This window comes from Phyllopteryx taeniolatus, chromosome 8, assembly GCF_024500385.1.
Source record: "Phyllopteryx taeniolatus isolate TA_2022b chromosome 8, UOR_Ptae_1.2, whole genome shotgun sequence".
In the NCBI taxonomy this organism is placed as follows: domain Eukaryota; kingdom Metazoa; phylum Chordata; class Actinopteri; order Syngnathiformes; family Syngnathidae; genus Phyllopteryx; species Phyllopteryx taeniolatus.
Genome location: NC_084509.1, coordinates 31,156,951 through 31,179,219, shown reverse-complemented (window position 1 = coordinate 31,179,219; position 22,269 = coordinate 31,156,951). Strand labels below are relative to the sequence as shown.

Here is a 22,269-nt window from a genome sequence, read left to right as displayed (position 1 = left end):
ACACCCTGAACCGGTCGCCAGCCAATCACAGGGCACATAGAAACAAACCATTCGCACTCACATTCACACCTACGGGCAATTGAGAGTCCTCAATCGACCTAGCAAACATGTCTTTGGGATGTGGGAGGGGCGCCCGAAGAAAACCCACGCTGGGCACGGGGAGAACACGCAAGCTCAACACAGGTGGGGCCGGGACCTGAACCGCGGTCCCCAGAACCGTGAGGCAGATGTGCTGACCAGTCGGCCACCGTGCTGGGACAAATGGTACACTGTTTTGAAATTTCGGATTTTTAAACGTGAACCAGCAAGACGTCATGTAGTTCAGGATTGTCTCATCAGTCCCAAGTCAAGCGGACGGTCTTTCATGAGTTTCAACCTAGCAAGTCTCAAGTCCCAAAATTGACGACACGAGTATGACTTGAGTCAAATCATGTGACTCGTCAAAATCATGTGACTCGAGTCTCCCACCTTTGCTTCACAGCTTGATGAGTCTTGGCTCTGCTCAATAAATAATGTAAAATTCAAAAAAGACATAATAAGCTTTTCCCCTCAAAATGCAAAATATGATTTTAAATAAAATAAGTCATGAAAAAAAGTTACTATGCGAGATTAAAAAAAAAATACAATTTTTAAATTCAACATTTAATGAAAATAACACCAGAGTATAATATAACAGCGATGGCAAACAAAAACCAATACAAATAAACAAATAATCTGAAAAACAATTATAACAATTCAAATACAATATAAAGAAAAATAGAAGAAAAATACTATTAATAAAATAACACAAATCAATGAAAAATAAAAACAACATGAATGAAAAATGGAAAAAAGAATAATTTTTTTCATAGCCAAAAAATGAACATAAGCTTCTGCTTACTTTGGCTCGGACAGTCTGAATGTACTCGAAGTGGCCGCCGCCCTGCTGGAAGTTGATTGGCTTGTGGTCGAACAGCCACTGGAAGGTGACGTCCAGCGAGGTGTCGTGCAGCGCCTTGCAACTCAGCACCACGCTCTCACCCACGGTCACCTCCACGCGACTCGGGCTGAGCTCCACACGCATGGCCTCTGCAAGCACAAAACTGCTGCACTGTCACCTCAGACGGAGCGCCCAGCTTTGGCCGCGACGTCTTCGGGTTGCTCGGCACAGTTGGTGGGGCTCAATCGGAACTGCCCCGATGAAAGAAATTGGGTGGAACTTCTGTATCGCAATGCTCCGAAAGTCACACGACTAAGAACAGAGTGGATGTAGCGCTCGGTACCATCGTGACTTTTTCAAAATAATACAAACTAGATTTCACAATTTCATTCTTATAGCATTCCTCATTCCACATAACCTTTTCTCGAAAATCAGGACTTTATTCAAGATAAATTACAACTTTTTAAACAAAAACTAATTCCAAACAAACACAATGACCACTTCATTCTCAGTTGGATTGTGGATGTTTTTTTCATGATAAATTGCAAAGGTTGGAACTTTTTAATAAAAAAGAATATTGAGAAAATTCTCCGACTTGTTTTTCTTTTCAAGATGAATTACAACTTTTTAAACAAGTTGCATATTTTTAACAGCAAAAAATAATTATGAATACATTTAACTTCATCTTCAGAATATTACAACTTTATTTTCAAAATAGTCTGACATTTTCTATAAAATTCAGTTCTTTTTCCTCATGATAAATTACAACTTCTTAAACCAGAAATTGCAGTTTTTTAAATGAAAAATAATAATGAAAATTAAAACACAATTTATTTGTAACATTTTTACTAAAAACACAACTTTTATAGTAAATTCAGGTGTACAATTTGACCCTGCAGCAACAGAGACATTTGTGCAAAGAATAGTTTCTGAATATATACACAACTCCGAAACCCTAACATGATATCAATGTATATCTCTATATTTACTGTGCAGTTGGATCACTATTGTGGACAGTGTTTTGCAACCGTCATTAAGCCGAGGCACATATTTGAAATCTCATGGGATGTTACCAAACAAAAATGTCACAAAAAGGTATAGCTAACTAATGAATAATTAGTTATAATTCACTCATAATTGACTTAATATGAAATACGGGCCTGTTTAGTTGAACATGAAGGTATTATTCTGTTGTATGAAAGGCAACAAGTTAATCGTACCTTCTGCCATCTAGTGGGGGATCATTTCATTGTTTTGCCTGTCACTATATGTCACTGGCATAGAAAAATGAACAAAGATACAGTATTTGGTTAATTGGTTAATTTCCTGCGCCACACCTGACGAACACTGGTCGAGATTTTAAAATACATACAGTGTAAGGGAACAAAATGTGCCGGGGCACTGTCCACCCTGCCCCAAATGTGGCGGACCGTGACGGGACCCCGGGCATCGCTTACCTTTCACCCATAGCGTGGCTGTCATCTCGGCCCAGCCCAGGTGATTCTCCGCCCGACACACGTAGTCGCCTTCGTCCGCTTGGCTGGCATTGACGATCCTCAGAGTGTTGTTTCTCAACAGCATCAACCTGCCGCCATAGCAACAGTTGTCCGCATCATGGGCGGCTAACAGTTCGAATTGAAGTGTATTCTGCATCAAATGTCATATACAAATGAACTGTATTTCAAAATTGTACTGTACTGAATAAAAAAAAAAAAAAAAAGTTGAAAGTGCTGTAACATTGTGCACAATGATTATTTCGCATACCACTAGAGGAAGCCTCCTGTATGTACCGCAACTGACAATCCCCGTTGGATGATTGTTTGGAAGAAAAGGACATTTGCTGTTTGCTGTAACCTAAAATTGTTAGGGACCCCTCAAATAACTACATTTGCACCAGGAAACATACACTTGCAAAATTGCTGAGTCTTGGGGCATGTTGAGGCCCTCCAAATGGCAATTAAGTCATCATATACTCGGCGAATAACACGTCGTAGTCACTTTTCAAGGACGGTCGCCTGTGTACTCTAGGATGCAAACACTACTACAATGTTTGTTCTATTTTTTGTAGCGTAATCTCCAACGGCGGCATGTGGACATTCAAGCCTCTCGTTGCAGATCAATGATCAATTGAAATATGTGAATGAGGCTGACCTGCAGGTAGCGCTGTGAGTCTGCTCGCATCTCCGGAAGGTTTAAAGCGCAGATTCTCGTCGAGAAAGAGATGACGCTAAGAACATTTGAGTTAATAAGAAACAACAAAAACCTAAACAGAAATGAAAAGATAAACGACGCTTTGACTTCAACCACGTTTTGCTTTTGAAGTAGTGAACAAAAGCGGCGCATCCGCCGCCTGACTATCAATTTGGAGGGGTGGGGGGTGATTCTTTTGAAAGAACACAATTGCCTTAATTCACGGCAGTTCTTTTCCCACAAATGTTCCACACACAAATCCGCCAGAGAAAGGCCGTCAAAAGCGAGCGGTGCATTTCATCGTCACATCCTCTGGGGAGAAAAAAACAAACAGGTGAACATGCTGGGACTCGTAAGTAGCTGCCGAAGGACGCGAGAAACGCAACACTTGCTGGAGACTGAAGATCTCCAGTCACCGGAATTGACCCCAGTCAGAGTTAAAAGAAGGGAGTTTGCACTTTTCAAAGAATCCATTTTTTTGTACTACTGTCAAAACAAGTCTTCGCGTGCTGTTTTTTTTGTTGTTGTTGTTTTTTTCAGTTTTTCAGTTGCCTGATGGAGGGGTTGGGTGGCGTTTGCTGTGCACACTGGTTTTCCAAGACTATTCTAGGGGGCTCTTAAGTGCTGGCCACGTTTTTTGTTCCGGGTTTTTCTTTTATCGCTCACATCCCTCTACGTGACATCAAACTTTGTTTTGAGACTTGAGGGGCAAAGGGATCATTGAAGTGAGGCTACGTGAAAATCTTGCTAGCAGTTTTAGCATCGCAAACTTGCCCTTTAAAGCTTCACGGTGGTTATGTGTTGAGTTGAGATTGGAGTTTGCGCCCTGCGATTGGCTGTGGACCAGTTGAGGGGTATGCCCCGCCTCTCGCCCGAAGATAGCCGGGATAGGCTCCGGCACGCCCGCGACCCGCGTGAGGATAAAGCCAAACGGAAGGTTTGGAACCATTTGTACCGCTTACTAACGCAAGTGACTGATGTGCAAATAGTGTACATGTTGTGACTGAGCAAGATTGTATGACTTAACTTGATTACTTGCTTAACCCAAGTAAGGGTCAACTTGCTTGACATTTAGCAAGGCTCCACTTGACTTGTTTGACTTTTTCCACAGCAACTTGGGACTGGCTTGAAATTTGAAGGTTGGGACTTGAGACGTATTATTTGCACATTAATCCCACCTCTGGAAGACAACATCAAGTGCTGCTTCAAAGCAGGAACGAGAGGCTTTCACCCCCCCCCCCCCCCCCCCCCCCCCCCCATCCCCGTCATCTATTTCAGGCTCATAAGGCGGTGATGCCATTCAAATTAATTAATATTGTTTGGCATTTAAATCTACCCGGCTCCCCCCCCTTCATCATGCGCGAAGCTGATTGAAATTGGCAAAGAGGAAGCCGGGAAGGCGTGACCGAATCCTGCCAAGTCCAATCTGCAGCCAGGAGACATTTTTAAAACGAGGGAATTAGGAAATTTCCCCCACAAGGACGCTGACGCACAGAGGGCAAGACGGGGGCCGGCGCCTGATCGGGACATGCAAATCGAGCCGAGCGCAGGATATTTAAAGCAAAGAATCACAGCATAGGAGTGACCTATTGGAAGGCGGTGACGCTGCTACGTGATGAAAGTCTCAAATACGGCATATGGGTCATTTGATTCCAAGTCGTGCAAGCGCTCATTAAAGCCTGTTATATCGGCGAAACCCTATAAACGTGTCGAATCTCGTCGTCGTCATTTAGTGTCAGGGACAGAGCCCTGCCCAAGTAGCGAAAATCCACAAGGATATTGTCACCTCACACACAAAAAAAAAAGGGCCACAAAGTAAGTACAACGCATGTGATTGTGCATACACAGAATACAAAAGAATAATATTGCACCCTCCACCGCATCGAAGATTAGCATCCGATCGAGACCATCGCTCTACCCACCCCCCCCCCCCCCCCCCCCCCCACCCAAAGATTGATTAGTTTCCGGCTCTAGCGCAATAGGAAATTGATAGATGGATGCTTTTAGCAATGGTGGTACATTGTTGCATGTGTTTAACATGTCTGCCTCACAGTCAAAAGGGTCCGGTTTGAATCTCTGCTTCTTTCCTCCCACATTCCAAAAAGATGCCTGTTAGGTTCATAAGACTGTGAAATTGCCCATCGGTGTGAATGTGTGTGCAAACCTGTTTTGTGCACAAAGGACTATTTTTGCAGCTTTACAAAACACATACCCATCACCGTCCGCAAAAAAAGGGATTCATTCTTTGTGCTTAAGCAACAAAAGGCTTGAACATTAGCGGAAATCCATGTTAATTACACACCTTCATTATGTCAGGACAGCTGTCAATGGCAGATAAACGCTGACGCCTTTTCGATTCACCCGGGAAAAAGAACGCCGGCCCCGCCGTCCATAAACCTCTCGGCTCTACAAAGGCCGACGTCGCCACCCGAACACCGCCTTTGTTTCCGGATAGGAATCACCGCTATCACGCGCTGGATCGCCACTGACCTTTTTAACATGCAGCCCATTGATTTGGTCCCAGAAGAGTGACGGCAGCACGTCGGATTCGTCCTCGGTCCGCAACAGCCGGACAACTTTAATGTCAACGCAGCGTTTTGGCAAACTTTAGACACCAAATACCACCATGCTGAGCAACGTGAAAATACAGTAGCGCATTAGGCCCAGTTGTTAAACAAAAAATGAGCTAGGGCTTTTATTCCTAAAAAGTATGTGAAATATATGTTTGAACATTAACATATGTTACAGTGACCAATTAAGGAATTTTGCTAAAGCAAACAAATAACAGAATGATGCCAAAATCAAACGGTTGCTCTCGGGTGACTGGATTTTCAATATTTGAGAGAGCAATTTCCCACTTCCAAAACTCTCCACTTTATCTCAGCCCGATCGCAGGTACAACTTTTCCAGCGGCTGCCACAGAAAAATAGATTTGCAGCTTTGACGAATGCCTCTGAGGCTTTATCGGGTTCAGACGAGCCTGAGTCATTAATCATCATTTTATAGGCCCGCACACTCCGCAAAGCCAAAAGCCATCCTTCAGCAAGCGGTGCCGAGTTCAAAGAACAGCCCGATTCCCTCTTCTGTGTTTTTTAGAGATGAAATATTTCTATTAAAATGGCCGCATCAAAGGAACGTGGGCACGTTAGAGGCGAAACTCCCGAGGATTATGATCATTAAGCGAGGCGGAATCTCGGCCGCTAAACATAAGGGTCCCGACGCTGACGGATCCACGATTCCGCAACATCGTTCACTTCGATTGACGGAGCCCGACGGATGCTCCTGGTGATGACGACGCCTCAAAGCGCGCGAGAGCTCCGAATGCAACAGTGCGCTCCGAGAGGGACGGACGAGGAGAAGGAGCGTCTCGGAAGAACTTGCGAATATGTTTTGTTTCGCACCGACGCTTCATTTCAGTCACGCTGATGAAAGCGCCACCCCTCCCAAGGCCCTCGCCGTAGGGAGGAAGAACGCTTTCAAAACTAACGATGAGAAAATATCGCGAGAGGCGGGGAAATACAAAGGAACGAGTGCCGACTGTATATCATATATGCAAATAAAGTCAGTAAAAGCTATAAAGGGAAAAGAAACATGAACAATTACGCCTCCTACCTTTTACTTGGCTGTATCTTCCTGTCTACTCGTTTCCACGTGATCCGCGGCTTGGGCGACGCCCTGGGTTTGCACTCGATGGACGCCTCCTTGCCCAGCGTGGCGACGACTCGCACCGGATTGGGCACAAAGGCGGGCGCCGACGCTGTGGTGAGGAAAAAAAAAGACATGAAGCAGCAGATTATTTGGTTATTTTCTTGTAACCATGGAAAACAATTGAAAAACAATGCAGCATTAGAAATAAATATTGTTCTCTTTGTACGGGAATTGCTCCACTGCTGTATACAAATGGTCAAAATCATTGAAAACAGTCAAAAGTGGAATGAAATCTGGAAAACTTCAGCTTTAACCTGCTAAATCGCAAATAAAATAAATGACAGAAAAATGAAAGTTTCACTCGACTTAAGTGTCGCAAGACCATACATCGGAAGTTACACAACGTTAAGTAAACAGAATGATTATGTGGTTGCATCTTGGTGCCAAGCAACTACGTAGAACTGAGGGGAGGCGCTTCATTTAGTCAGGCCGTGGCCTCGTCCAATGGAAAAAGGTGCTTTGCCGCCGTGTTGTGACCTCCGAAGACAATTACGTAGTTGCCGGCCGGCTGTTCGCCAACAGGCCGCTATGGGAACAGCAGGTGGCCAACATAAGGCCACCTGCTGTTCGGTCTCAAGACACAAAGGAGGCGCTGCAGGAGTCATCCATGGGTTTACGTTTTTAAAAATGGAGATTTTGTTTGAATTCAAAACAAACTTATCTACAGGGTCTATCTATCTGTCTGTCTACAGGTACATCATCATAATTAGACACAAAAAGAGGATTTCTGCACACGAGAACAAGTTAAGGCGTAATTGTAAAGTAAGGCAGCATCATCCATCTGTATTACACATCGAGGCCATCTCGAGGCCGCAAGGCTTTGTCAGCCAGCATTATTGAAATGCTGAGTGATGCTTTCCAAGTGACATTACACACAATGACAATCCAATCCCATCCGTAGCTCAAGGCTGACCCGGCTCCCCGCCACACTGCGGCCTTCCGGGCGGGAGCGGCTCCCCTCCGCCTCTGTTTTAATCAACGTAAGATCGCGGCCGGCCACCGGTCGCATCATCCACCACTCTCCACCGATCGGCCTCCCGGCGCAGGCTGACGTGGGCCGCAGCGCCAGGCCACGGCTGGCCTGGAGCGATCGCTCATCTGTGGGCTGTTATTAGCCACGTAATGAGTTTGTACCAGGGGCTTCACTGGCTCAGAAATATCATCAGTCCTCGTCAGGTCTGGTTAAAGTTTCATTCAAGTTTTAGTCATCTTCTGCACAGAGTGACACAACTCATAAAGTCATTATATTATATATAATAAAGTAATTAACCTGTAGCACTGCCCTGAACATTTTTGATCCTCTGGGGAGGGGTTCTCCAACATTTTGGCTCCGGGGACCCCTTACACGGGAGATATTTTTCCGAGAACTCCCTCATAATCGACGTTGGAAAAACTCGGCTTACAAAACGGGGTAAAAATGACTTCATATGAGCATAATTATTTGTCAGTAGAGGAAACTTCGGACTTGGCAAGATCGGTACGTGTGTACCTGGGATAAAAAGAGTCAACATTTGGATGGAAAAAAAAAAACCAACCAAAAGGGGCCGTTGATTCTCCCAAATGCCACAGATTCCCCTTCAAAAAAGGGCATGCCACGCTGACAGTAAATCAAAGCGTCCCTCGGGGGAACGCGAAAGGGGAATGGGTGTCACCAGCTGTGTTCCAGTATCGAAGATGACAAGGAGAAAATGGCGCATCAGCACACAGCGCAGAGGACAGCCTGAGCGAAGCCTCGTGGCCGCGGAGTGCCATCCTGCCTTAATATCGCACGAGAACGCGTGTTGCGCTCATGAAAGTCACACAAAGCATTCGCGGTGACCGTGATGTAGTCCTTCGCCTTTATGGAAAACCCCCATTGGACTTTTGTCTTCTATCAATGCCAATCTGTACCGACGAGCCATTGTTTTTGGGCACAGGTGGCCAAATGTGTTATAAAAAAAATAAAATAAAAAAATAAAAAATCTGGTAAAAGTACCGGTGCTGATTCAAATCCCGTATTGAAGGAAAAGTAAAAAAAAGTACAGACTTTGAAATTGTTGATGGATTGTATTTGAATTTTTATAATTATTATTATTTTTTTTTCAATCAGAGCATGAACGTCAAATAGACGAAAATACAAAATAGAAATGTGCAAATCCAGTTATTGCCCCAAAAAATTTCACTTTAAGTAAATCAATAATAAATTCAGTCTTTTTTTTAAAATAACACACCCTTCGCATAAATGAGTCACTTCGAAAACGTTGCTTCTGTGTGGGGATGCAGACTTTTGTGTGCGGTCATGTGACTGTTTGATTGGTAAAATGGAGTCATGTGACAGCGCCTGAGGCAGAATTCTCTCTGACGAAACAAAACCAAAAGATTGTGTAAGCAATAATAGAGAGAGAGGCCAAAAACACAAAGGCGGACAAACCATCGCTTAACAGAGGAGCGGGCTTAAGACACCACTAGTTCACTGTATTGCTGCAAACTTGAATGTCTGATGTCGAACGTGTTGTCAACTGAACCAGATGAAACGTTTCGCTCCACACCACACAAATGCCACATTGAAAATAGTCGTGTTCTCAACAACCACATAACATTTGAAACATTCGTTACAGGTATTAAAGAGGATGAGCGTGGGACAATGCAAAGCGGGAAAATGGTCTCGTTATCTTAAATCCAATCAGCAATATTTTATTCCACTGGTTTTAAACCACGAAATAATACCAAAATGGGAAAATTAACACTCAGAGGCGGTCCAGCTCCCCTTTGGGTCCCGAAGGTGGTGGTAAAGGAAGGCGGGAGGGCGTAAACCACCCCCTTTTGGCTGGCTTCGGCCATAAAAAGCTCCTCTCTGAGGAGCTCTTGTCTCACCCGACCGACTGGCCGAGGCAGGACGCCCACCTCCACGTCCACCGTGCCGCGGCTTGATCTATAACGCTGTAATTTAAAATTACGATAAACCGGAAGTGACGCAGGCGTCGCTTCCAGCACATTCTTTTTTCCTAAATTAATTAAAGTTGTATTTAACCCATATACGCTATTACCCTTTACAAATGAATGGAATATCACTGAGGGAGTTTCCACCCAACGACGGACAACGCCCTCTTGGCCAGGCGGCTTAACGGCTCTCACCCTTTTTTTTTTTGCATTCCAAAAGAATGATTCCATACGTCGTGTGGGGCATGCCTCTAAATTGGAGCATAAATAGTGGAGTTTTCCACACAAACACTGGCTAGTGCGTCCTCACTAAGCCTTGTTGCATGAACTGAAGAACCCTGCTTGGATGCGAAACGGCTTCTCAGACATTGGTCATTTGTATTAATATAATTTCCTACAGTGAACATTATTCATAACGTAATTAACTCATTGTTCATCTTCAAAAAATGTTCATCAAAAATCATAATGTTCATGGCAATTAAACGTAACGACCATGAGTACCCCCAAATGCCACTGGAATTAAAACGTTACCTAAAGTCTTAATGTGACACAAACAATTCATATTTTTAGGGGAAAAAAAAGTCATATTGTTATGAGGATGGAGTTGCACTTTAAAAAAAAAAAAAAAAAGAAGTAATGTTTGTAATTTTTTACAAGAACAAATACTTATTTTGTCAGGATAGAACGTTGAATTTTCCAAGATTATGTCGTAGCATTATGACGAAGGGAAGAAAGTCATATTTGAACAAATTCATTCACTTTATTCTTGTAATATTACACCTTTTTATTCCTGTAATAATACAATTTCTGTTGACTTTTTTTCATGCAGTAATGTTAGCTTTATGTGATGATACAACGGCTTTTAATTGGTATTTTTGTTTTACTGGCGCGCGCCCGTCCCCACATTTCCAGTAGGTTTGCGCTTCTTCAAAAGATGCGACATACTAATTTATTGCAAGATATTTTACGGACCCCGAAGCTATGGAAATCACGGAAATCCAGGACACGAGTTTAAGAATCTGAAAATGATCTACCCTACAGACCTTTTCAGAATGTTTTTCTGGTAATGTAGTAGCCCCTTCTAAAGTGACAGACTGGGAACCAAACCGCCATCATCAGGTTTGTGGAAGCCATTTTCTCACAGGTCTGTTTACAACGTTTGATTGGGTGGCGTCTTACGAATTGAGCGAAACATTATGGCTTGCCTTGCTAGCCAACGTCAGATTTTTTTGCAAGCTATCCATTTCAGCATAAGAGGAGCACGTCCTCGCCATTAATCCGAGCACACGTGCACGTCAAGCTGAAAAGGTCTAAAGTGTGCGTCATAAAGCAAAGGCGTTTACCTAAAATCTTGAGCTCGGCGTTGGAGTAAACGGCGCCGTACTTATTCTCTGCCACACATTGGTACATTCCTGAGTCCACAGGCAGTAGCTTGTGAATGGAGAGCTCACCGTTCACAATCTCCATTCGACCCTGGAATGCGAGGAAGAAGAAGAAGAAGACGAGGAGGAGGAGGTTGTTGGATGATGATGATTCATGATGACGTTCAGCAACCTGAGGTATTTTTTCATCAAAAAGAAGAAGAGGCAAAGGGCTTGTACCTGGGATGTCAAGGGCAAACCGTTGCGCAGCCAGCGATAGGTAGGCCGGGGCCTCCCCGTGGCCTTGCATTCCCACTGGAGCTTCTCCCCACTATCCAGCTGAGTGTCATTAATCATTCTCACCCATTGCGGCAGTGCTAAAAGAGTGAGAGAGAGAGTGAGAAAGAGAAAGAGGAAAAAGTAGAATTTCTTCCTTTTAGGGTGTTGGCTTCTTGAGCTGACATTTTGCCCTCGTGTCTGATGTGGCTTTAAGCTCAAGATATCCTCGATCAGATATTCAGAGTCAATGGGTTTATTGCTATGATCAAGTCGTTACCAGTTAGCGAAAGAGAACATTTGAGGAAAATCGTGAAAATAACATAACAAAAACAACAACAACAAAAAACCCTTTGGGCCTGATATTCTCAACAGATGTGAACGTGTATGTGGCGATGACTACGGGTTGACGCGTTATGAGGGATCTCAGTCGTGCTCGAAGCAGGACACGCCCACTTGCAATATGGATACACCCGACTGCTTCCAGCCAGGAGAAGAAGTATGTGACTTCAGCGCGGCAGCATTATTAGGAATCACACTACCCTTAACCCAGCCTAACCCAAACCTGGCGCTTACCCTAATACCCTACAAAAAAAACTTGTTTTTATTTTGTACTAACGTGAACACATTTCAAATGTAACGAGATGTTACATCTGTATAGCCTGCCTTTCCTGTGATGCATGAGCCAATCATATCGCAGCGGGGGCGTGTCCTGCCTAGAACACAAGTGGGACATGTCATAACGTGTTGCTAACACGATGGTAGTAATTTTGTCTGCTAAACATCTAACATCTGGCTGTCCCTCTGATGAGCTCCTTTTTAATGCTATCCAACCCGGTCACGACTAAAGAACTAAAGATAACCTGCTTCCTGTTGTCTCTTCAGCGCCACTGCCTCCAATCCACACGTCATGGCTGCCCTCACCGCTGTCTTATAAACCACCAACTACTCTTTCCCTATAATTTCATTGTGTGGCTCATCCACTTCCCACAACTCGGCACATCACCCTTGTTCTTAAGCAGCCAATTGGGGCGAATAGCAGGGCTCGTACACAGACAAACTCCTACGACCCAAATGAGCCCCCAACCAAAACCTGGTGTCTTGGTTGGATGGACAAAGCTAAATCGACAAAACATTTTTGCTTCGGCCATACAACGCGGGCGGCGCATGGCGTTTGATGATCATTTCAAGGATTCGCTATTAAAAAAGCTGCTTGCTCCTTTCATTTTCTGTGAATTCATTTACATTTCTTTCATTACTGTCTGTAGATTAGCCTTCCTCGTTTGTGCATTATTAACATAGCTGAGGAAAAAGTGTAATACAAAAAAAAAAAAAGGCCTTGAAACATTAAACTAAAAGAAGGAATGGGCGGGGTGGCGGTGGTTGCTCGCCTCTTGGTGGCTGATTAATATTCTTGCTCCCACGCAAGACGAACGATCCGACTCCAGCGAAAGGTCCTTGTAAATTTTATAATCTCATAAATATACGTTCACGTATTGAAAAATGCATCGAGCGGATAGACAAGACTCCCAGATGAAAAGGAAAGTGTATAAAGCATGCAGTTGCGCAGGGAAAGTTGAGGTAGAAAACTAAAACAAAAAATAAAGAAAGAAATAAAAAACACAACTTCTACAGGAAAACGTATGCGGTGAATAAGCATTCAAATATTCCTTCAAAACCATCTACATATCCTCCTGTTGGATACAATGACTAATGTACTGGAGCTTTCACTTGGATACGAAAGCCTTTTGATTTTCTATGATCAACGACTGAGGTAGCTGAGGTCAAACACAACTTATTCCATTTGAACAGTGGCTGCGAGTAACCAAGTACAAACTGGAAATAAGGGGAATCTTTTTTTCAGGTATCGCTACTTCACGCGATTAGTTATTTTCCGATGACCTTTTACTTCTAATACCTAAGGTGTACATTTGAAATAGGATAACTGTTGACTAGAGGAAAAGTGTACGAGCTCATGCAGGGAACAAGTTTTGATTGGGGGTTAATCAGAGCTTACTCCCGCCTACTGAGTTTGATGACAGATACAATTATTTCATGATTCACAGGGGAACGGGTGTCTACTGAACACAGAAATAAATACATCTTGAACTCTAGAAATATTTAAATAAAATGGGAAAATGTTAAAGTAATCAAAAAAAAAATAAAATGATCGAATAAATATTGAAATTAAATAGAACTAAATGAATAAATATCGAATTAATTAAAGACATTTTGAAATAAATATTGAAAGAATTAAATATTGCATGACACATCGAGTTATTTAACTCATTTATGTATTTATTCAATTTTGCCACTCATAGGCACTTATAGTCACCGAGTGAAATCATCAGCCAACCATTTACTGCCGCTGACGAATATAGGTTTGTCAGTGTGTAGGCCTGCGAAAGGGTCTTGCCAAGCTTGTCTGTAAAATTCAAGCTTCTACATAACTGTAATGACTTCCAAACCCCTCTAGATGGCGGCGTTGCATCGCTTTGCATTTGACAACGGCGCCGCTTTTGAGTACAAGATTCCGAGGTGACTTCAGGCTCGTCACGTCGATTAGAAGGGGAGAGTCGGACAAGGTTCGGCACCTCACACGTTAACAGAGTATGCATATGTATGGCGTAAACAGAGTACGTGTCACAGTAGGTAGTTGAACGGTCGTGTTGCGATTGTGCGAAAACAAGACAAGATGAAAAGATGTTCATGGAGTGAACGACGAACGCCACGTAAAACGTTCACTGACGTTTGACTTGAGCCTTGCGGTCAGTCAGCGTCACTCAGTGGGATATCTGGCACATCAATTATTATTTGGCCATCAAAGGCCCTTTCTCAGTCTTGTTTTTTGTTGTTTATAGTTTGAAGTATTTTGAAAGCAAAAAATAGCCACTGTTTACTTGGCTTTACTTTCTACTGGTTTCTTTTCTCTCCACTTTTTGGTCAGAAACCAACCCGTGTTCTACTGCTGCTTACGAAAGAACGGAAAAGGCCACAAACAAACTTAGTTTTTCCGGTGAAAGAAGAGAGCCTACTCTTGCTCTTGGTAGGTTCGGTGCTTACATTGTCACACAACAATCCTTGGCGGGTCTTCGAAGATCAGTCGAAACAGCTCTAAAACAGCTGGCAACATGGGGAACTAAAAATAATTTGACATTTTTCACCAGGATAGACATGTTTGGCAAAAGTTGGGCCATATTGAGTCCCCCAAAAGGCAATTAATTAAAAGAAAGAAGATTTCAAAGGAGACTTTGCTTTTCCAGGTGCACTCGACGTAATTAGTGGAGTTCGCTATAGTTCGTCCAAAGGGCATGTTTTTATGAAGCCATTGCTATTAATGCATTTCATTTCCACTAATGCGATTACGTGTTGCCTGGATACACCAAGTTACTATTGTTGTCTCATTCCGTGCATATACCGCGACTTCACTAACACACAATGTTGTTGTTTGATTGCTCTTTTATGGCCAGGAATGTCCAATGTACAACGAAAGCCCAAACTATAAGATGACCTGAAGGAAATTACTTTTAGCCGCAACAAGCCTTTTCTCCTTGTGTTGTCAACTGAATCAAAGCGCCAGTGCGGGACCTTGGAAGCACGTCCCGCCAAGGCTGCGGCACTCCATTAAGTTGGCCTTGTGCGTATGGCAAAGGTGGAATGGGGTGCCATTCCTTTATGATCGCAGGCAAAATAAGTAATGCAACATGCCAATGGCAGCATTTTCCAAAAGAAAAGTCTTAAAGGACACATACTGGGCATGTTTGCAGAATCGAAAACAGTTCCCTCATTTGTCCAAATAATAGATCTGTTACATTCGTTGGGCAAACTACATGAAGGATAAAATAATGAAGCATTTCATATTAGCGCTGAAAAGGTTAAACTCACTCTGTCATAAAAATGAGCCACTGCTCACTCAGCCCCGTCCGTCTACTGCGGGATAACAGCTTTTGTTACCAAAAAAAAACTCAATTCTAGACATTTTCACTCACGGAGGCAGCACTTAAACACCGAGCTGCTAAATGACATTGGTCGACTACTGTATCGTATCAACCAAAACACAGAGAACATTTGAGTATGTGATGCTGCTTATCAAAAGCGCCCTCAAAATACACAACAGATACACACTTATCCTCCGCTTTTAACACCACGGTTGGGTGTCTCGTGCAATTGAGCCACCTGCTCACCAAGTCCTCCTCCGGAGTGTGAAGGAAACATTGGATTGTAGTATTTTCACTGGTGGAATTCCACGTGTCGATCTGTGTATGCGGCGTCCAGCAGACAAATACCCCATCCGGAGACCCAACTCATTAGGGAGTACATTTTTCATAATATTAGCATGTATGATCCTGAAATAATGATTGACTCTGTCATAGCTGTTTGTTTCCAAAAATGGTGTTTGTTCTCACCGAGTATTTTTGGATTATTTTTTTCAATTCCTTAATTGAGTCAAATCCAGGCTTAATTGAATCACACTACAATAACAAATATTTATTTATTCATAGATTTATTTTACATATGCATTAAAATATTGCACTCCATTAAATAATTGGTTCATTAATTATAATTAAACTAAGTGTGAATACAAATATTTTGAAATGCTCATGAATTATATACTTTTTTAAATGTATTTTGGAAAATAATTGGTCTACTGATTTATTGTAAATATATGTATAATACAGTATAAATATTACAATTGTATAATTTGTATTCATTTTATTCAATAATTGGTTGATAATAATACAAATAATAAATCAATAATACAATCAATAAGACCATTTAAAAATAAAAATGAATGATTTTATTTTTAAATAATAAATACAACCCTTTTCTACACACGCTATCTAACTTTTTTTTTGTCCTCATCTACAAATAACCAGGCCCATGTGTACATTTTAAAAATCAAATGTGCCCCTTGAGCACAAAATGATGCCCACCCATGTTCTACAATGAAAGCAATAGCTAATTTGCTACAGTAGTTAACAATGTTTCCTTATCTATAATTACAGTCTTGACACTGGTCTTCTCTTGGCTTGTAGCTAAAAATAAATCCCACCACCGGCCAAGAGAATATTGTCGGCAATTGCACAGCGTTTCCTGTAAGCGCTCATGAAAACGTTAATAGGGCTTTCTAGGCGTGCTCAGCCCAATTTTCCCGGGAATACGCGATAGCCTTTGGCACCGTGATGATAACCAGGGTTCGTGTCATGTCTGGATTGAATGGAAAGGGCCACGGTTTGACGTGTGTGTGTGTGTGTGTGTCTAAGTGATTATTATTGACAGAGACAAATTAGAGCGAGATTGGCACAAATGTCAGTCCCGTTTTTTTGGGAGTTGTTAAGACTGCAAAAAACTGGGCTAAAAAAACAAAACCAAAAAGTCATGAAATGAGGAATATATTACTTTATTTAAGCAAAATTCTCTGCCAACAGAAGAGGACATTTTGATTTCTTAAACACGGCCCAAAAATACTATTTCCAAAATAGTAATTCATTTGCATATTTCAATTGTATTATCAGTAATTGACCAAATATTCCATAAAATGCTAACTGATTGGCCGCCGTCTACTTACTGTAGACCTGCAGATGTCCCTTGAAAGCTGTCCCTCCCCTCAGGTTCTCAGCTTTGCACTCGTACGTCCCCGAGTCCTCCAGCTGGATGTTGGGGATCTCCAGGACGGCCTGGGACTTGCGGAGTCTGGCCTTTTTCGGTATGTTGCCGTTGATCTTTCTCCACGTAATTGTGGGCACTGGACTGTGAGGAGAAATTACAATATTTGTGCTGAGAACACAATTTTGCCCCTCTTCCTTGTTTCTGATTGGAAAGGTTTTGGTGTATTTATCACCCTTAAATATTTCAGATGAACAAAACAGAAAGATAACACAATTGAAATATAAAATGCAGTTTCTAAATGATATTGATTTTATTAAAAAAAAAAAAAAAAAAGCCAAATCTATCAAGTAATTGGCCCCTAAACCTCATCAGTGGTTGTGCCACCCTTGGTAACTAAAATCTAACGTTTGCTGTAACTGGTGATAAGTCTTTTGCATCGCTGTGGAGGAATTTGGATCCACTCGGATTTAAGTCCGGACTTTTACCCAAGAGTGTTTGAGGGCACGAAGTGATGGCCGCACGTTCGCGTGCAGGTTTTTATGGTCGACAGCAGAATTCATTGGCCTTATTAGTCACCGCAAGTCGTCCCGTACCTGAATCGCCAAAATGCCACCACCGTGTTGGACTGTCAGCCTAACCCAACCTGTTTTTCTTTTCTTAATGTGTTATATTTATGCCAGATGGAACAGCCTGCATGCCATCCAAAATCAGTCTACAGAATATATAGTCTCCCAAATTTCCTGAGATTATCAAGTTTATCAAATGATCTCTACCTCTTGGCAAATGCGAGCCAAGCCTTTGTCTTCTTTCTTAATCACAAGTGGTTTTGGCCTTGAAACTCTGCCATGGATCCAATTTTGGCCCAATGGCCTTCCCATGATTGAGTCACGAACACTGACCATGACAGAGGCCAGCGAACCCTGCCCTTTTTTCGATGTCGTTCTGGAGTAGGCTCTAAGCAGCGCTTGCCTTGGTAATGGCGTTGTAAACTTTTCCAGACTGAGAGATTTCAATCACTTTCAATCAATCACATTTGTTCTTGAATTTCTTTGGATTGTGACATGATACGTTTCTTTGAGAGCTCTTGTAACCCATTTCCTTTTGTCTGACAGGTAATATTCATGCTATTTCTTGGTTCAACAAGTTTGGCCTTGGATAAGGAAAGAGAAATTGAACTCAAATGTTCATAAAACTGGTGAATCACGGAAAACTCATGTTTTAATAAAGAGGAGAAATTACTATTTTGCATGGTGCCAGATAGGTTTGGATATTTGTTCTCCTTAATAAATAAAATAATCAATCGACAAACTGCATTTTGTATTTACTTGGCTTGTTTTTGTGAGCTATTCAATTCTGATCTGAAAGAGTTGAGTGTGAAAAATATGCCCCCCCAAAAAAATCCCTTTTGCACGCCACTGTAACACAAATATATGATGAGTGCATTTTACAAGCTGTCACATTCAGACGTGTGTAAGTAACAACAACTGCTCGCCAATAAGTATCCGAGTGTTGGGTTTGTCCGCCGAGTGCCCGATTGGAAGCGAGTGATGGATGAGTCGACTATCTCGACGCGCACGCTGTCACTCGTGCTCTCGTGTGACAACTGGATGTGACGGCTTCTCGAGCGGCAGAAATGCGACGCCGCACCGACCTCCAGCGAGCACATCAATCACTGAAATCTATCACATCCGTCAGTCTCAGAGTCTTTGCGGAATCACAAGGACATCAAACGTTTTAACCAGATAGTTTGGAGCGCTTTCATTTTCTATTGGCAATCAGGTCATCGAATACTTACTGATTTGGTTCGAAAAGGGAATTGAGCATCAACACTCACCCACCTCGACCTTATACAGTATAATGTGATCCAATACAAAGAAGGGTTAGGGTGAGGTTTTAGGCTGAGTGGTAGGGAGATAGTGTTTGGTTAGGGGTTATGATTAGAGAATGGGTTAAAGCGAAGGGGTCAATGTTGGTTTCGGGGCTTAGGGTAAGTGCTAATGAGAACTCTAAGAGTTAAGAGTTCTAGGGTTGGATTTGGGCAAAGGGTTGGGCTTGGGGTTTAGGATTAGGGTTAGCGTTTAAGGGTTGGGGTTAATGTTAGGTTTAAGAAACAAGAGTGTTTGAGGTTGCTTTAGACGGTTAGGGTTAGGTGGCTAGAGTTAGGTTAGGATTTCGGATTAGAGGAATGGTCAGGGAATTGTGTTTAAACGAGGGGGCTAGGATTGGGTTGGGGTTTAGAATAAGAGGTTAGGGTTAGGGAGTTGTGGTGAGGGTTGGTTAAGGGGTAAAGGTTGGAAATAAGGTTGGACAAGGTGCTTGGAGTAAGTGTTAGCCATAATCTTGACAGTGTTTGTTGCTAACCCTTTAAGGTTAGGGGTAAAAGCTTCGGTTTAGGATTACAGTTATGTTGGGTTTAGGATTCAGTGGTAGGGTTAGGGTTAGGGTTGGGTTAGGGGTTCAGTGTTAGGGTCAACACTAGAGTTGAGTTGTAAGCCATGTATAACGTTGTTGACATCAACTAAACTAACAAGCGTCTGCTAAAAACTGGACAAGAGTCCAGGATGGCACTAACATTGTGTTACATGCTCGCGATGATAAGGTTTTCCATTTTATTAATTCACTTCATTTATTCCTTTGCATATGGCATCCCTATTAGCATTCTGCACAATTGTCGCGCCCTCCTTCAGATATTGCTCCGTAATTTAGGCTCAGCGTCGACTCCATGCCAGGCCACCAGTGAAGGATGGCTTTGATTCATTTCATTAAGATCCATCTATTGTCTAGACGGTATTTTTTTATTTCTTTTTTCCAGAAACATCCGTCTCTAACCCTCGAGAGCGCAGCTCGCTTTTATAACAAGCCACTCCACTCGTGCCCGCTGCTTAACGCGAAGACCCTCGCCATTCTGGTGCCCCCCCCCCAAGGCTGAACGAGTAGCTGCCAGGATTTGTAGAGTTTGATTCCCCCTGGGGTCAGTTAAACTAAAAAGTGAGTGGGCCGCTGTATGGCAATTTGGGTGGAAGCATCCAAAACGTTTCAGGGCGTGAGTGGAAGGATGTAGGGAGATGAAACTCTCTGAACCAACGCTACTTTCTCATGGAATGAAAAAAAGTGGTCTTTCAACTTTGATCCATCCATCAGTGCTACTGCGTATCCTGTTCAGAAGCTGAAGTCGATCCCAGTCGACTGCAGACTACACCCTGGATCGGTCGGCAGTCAAGTGTAGCACACATATAGACAGAAGAAAATATTCACACTCACATTTATACCGACACAAAAATGTGTGATCCACGGTGGTTACTGAAATAACTTGAAACAGATGAGACTGGAATTTGCAGCGAAATGTGTGGCGCGGTGAAACATGGAGCAGCACTGGGCATCTTCAATCTGTGCGGGGTACCACCAAACCTCAAGACTATCACGGCATTCTTGTGCCTAATTTCCTGCTCATTATCAGAAAGTTGGGTTGTGTTCTGGGGGTGCTTTGATTCATCAAGCACAGAGTGTTTTGAGTCTATGTAGTGTACAATGAAATCTCAAGCCGTTCTGCTGCTCAGTGTCAGAAAACGTGGAGAATGCTCGGTTTTGTTCTGAGGCTACTTCGCTACATCTAGCGCAGAGTGTCTGTCTTGAATCTATGTGGGGTGTGATGAAAGTGAAATACTATTTAGACGCTCTGAAGCAAACATTTCGAAAGTGGCTGAAAACGTGAAACATGGAGAAGGCTGGATTGCGTTCTGGGCTTTTTTTGGCGCAATCCGGAACAGGGTGTATTGAATGTATATTGTGCACGATGACATTCTGGGTGAAATGTGGTGTCCAAGGGGAAACACAGAGGACGGTCGCTTATGTTTCTTTTCTTGAACACAACGCGATGTCTTCATTAATCACGCCAATCATGTCCACGATCTCTGTGCTCTGGTTGCCACCCTCCATTGGGACCAACAGGAAAACCAAAGGCCATCCCTAACTTAATTCCCGGCGCTATTCTTAGGACCGGCACTTCCTAAAGAGTCCACATTGATATGTCATCTGTCTCAACTAACTGGAAATGGCTTTCTGACGGAAAGTTAGCAAGCAGAATTGAGTTTATTGAAGAGAGCGCCAGGCCGAGCAGCTGTTCGTCTACTTCCGTCTGAATTTTCAGTCCCTAGCGCAGCGATGTTGTGAAAGTAACTTGATGTAATGAGCCACGCTGATTGAAATCTAGGTAAACTGCGATGAGGTTTTCAGTGATTTATTTTAGATGAGAGACACTGGATGACGGACACCCATGAATAATTCATGGTGACTAATTATCAACATAATGGAGTGTGTGATGCAAGATCATTTTTTCACAAAAGCAAATCACTTTTCTCGGGAGAAGATTGAAAATGCGCCACAGCGTGTTTTTGTTTTAATGTTGTAAAATTGACAATCTCAGTTTCAGTCTTCAGCTCAGATGTCCGCCAAGACTTCAAACATTTGTCGAGACAAACATCTGTCTCCAACGATTCAAAGTGCCAGTTCAGGGTGTAACCCCGCCTCTCGCCCGATGATATCTGGGATAGGCTCCAGCACGCCCGCGACCCTCGTGAGCATAAAGCGGAACAGAAAATGGATGCATGGATATAGATATAGTAATTATTCAACCAAATTTAGATTTGATGAGACTGGCGATGTGTTTTTAATCCATATTCTAAAATTACAGTTTTCCCCTGTAATATTCCAACATTGTTTCTGCCTTTATTCATTCTTGTCAAGTTTCATAAAACGATACTTTTTCCTCCTAACGACATTTTCTTTTCCATCAGTCTTGTAACATTGCAAGTAACAATTGTATCCCTGCAATATATTACCTCTTCTGAAATCTAAAAATCCCAGTGGCAGGTTTTTGTGTGGTGTTGCGGCAAAACGTTGGAGGACCCAAAATGCAGAATTTACATGTTCGAGAAGGAATACGAAGACGTGTATAAACGTATCTGTTTGTACCCACTTTTCTCTATTTCATTGTTAGTATATCGATATTACTTGTCTGTGTCGATTCTCAGTCATCCGGGTCATGGTAATCGGCAATACAATTATCGATATTATTCAGGAATAACCATTACTAGCTGTACATAAAAAAAATCTAATTTGGAATAAAATTTTCACAATACCATATTTAAATACCCATATGTAGTTAAAATACCAATACTATTTTTCTCATAGTCTTATGACATTAGCCACATCAAATGACAACTTTATTTATTCTTATTATGACTTTTTTTTCCAACCATGATCAGTTGATTTCATTCTGGTAGTATT

The 22,269-nt window shown here is 42.5% G+C and overlaps 1 protein-coding gene across 5 annotated transcripts in view; it reads right to left on the bottom strand.

Annotated features, from left to right (window-relative positions):
* cntn5 (contactin 5) overlaps positions 1-22,269 on the bottom strand; it is a 99,856-nt gene that overhangs the window by 18,799 nt on the left and 58,788 nt on the right. For all 5 annotated transcript variants that reach the window (XM_061782352.1, XM_061782350.1, XM_061782349.1 and 2 more), the window contains 6 exons: positions 16,943-17,124; positions 11,338-11,474; positions 11,080-11,209; positions 6,722-6,866; positions 2,377-2,504; positions 881-1,068 (listed from right to left, as the gene is read on the bottom strand). In XM_061782352.1, coding sequence (XP_061638336.1) covers positions 881-1,068; positions 2,377-2,504; positions 6,722-6,866; positions 11,080-11,209; positions 11,338-11,474; positions 16,943-17,124 — 910 coding nt within the window. The remainder of the gene's footprint in view (positions 1-880; positions 1,069-2,376; positions 2,505-6,721; positions 6,867-11,079; positions 11,210-11,337; positions 11,475-16,942; positions 17,125-22,269) is intronic.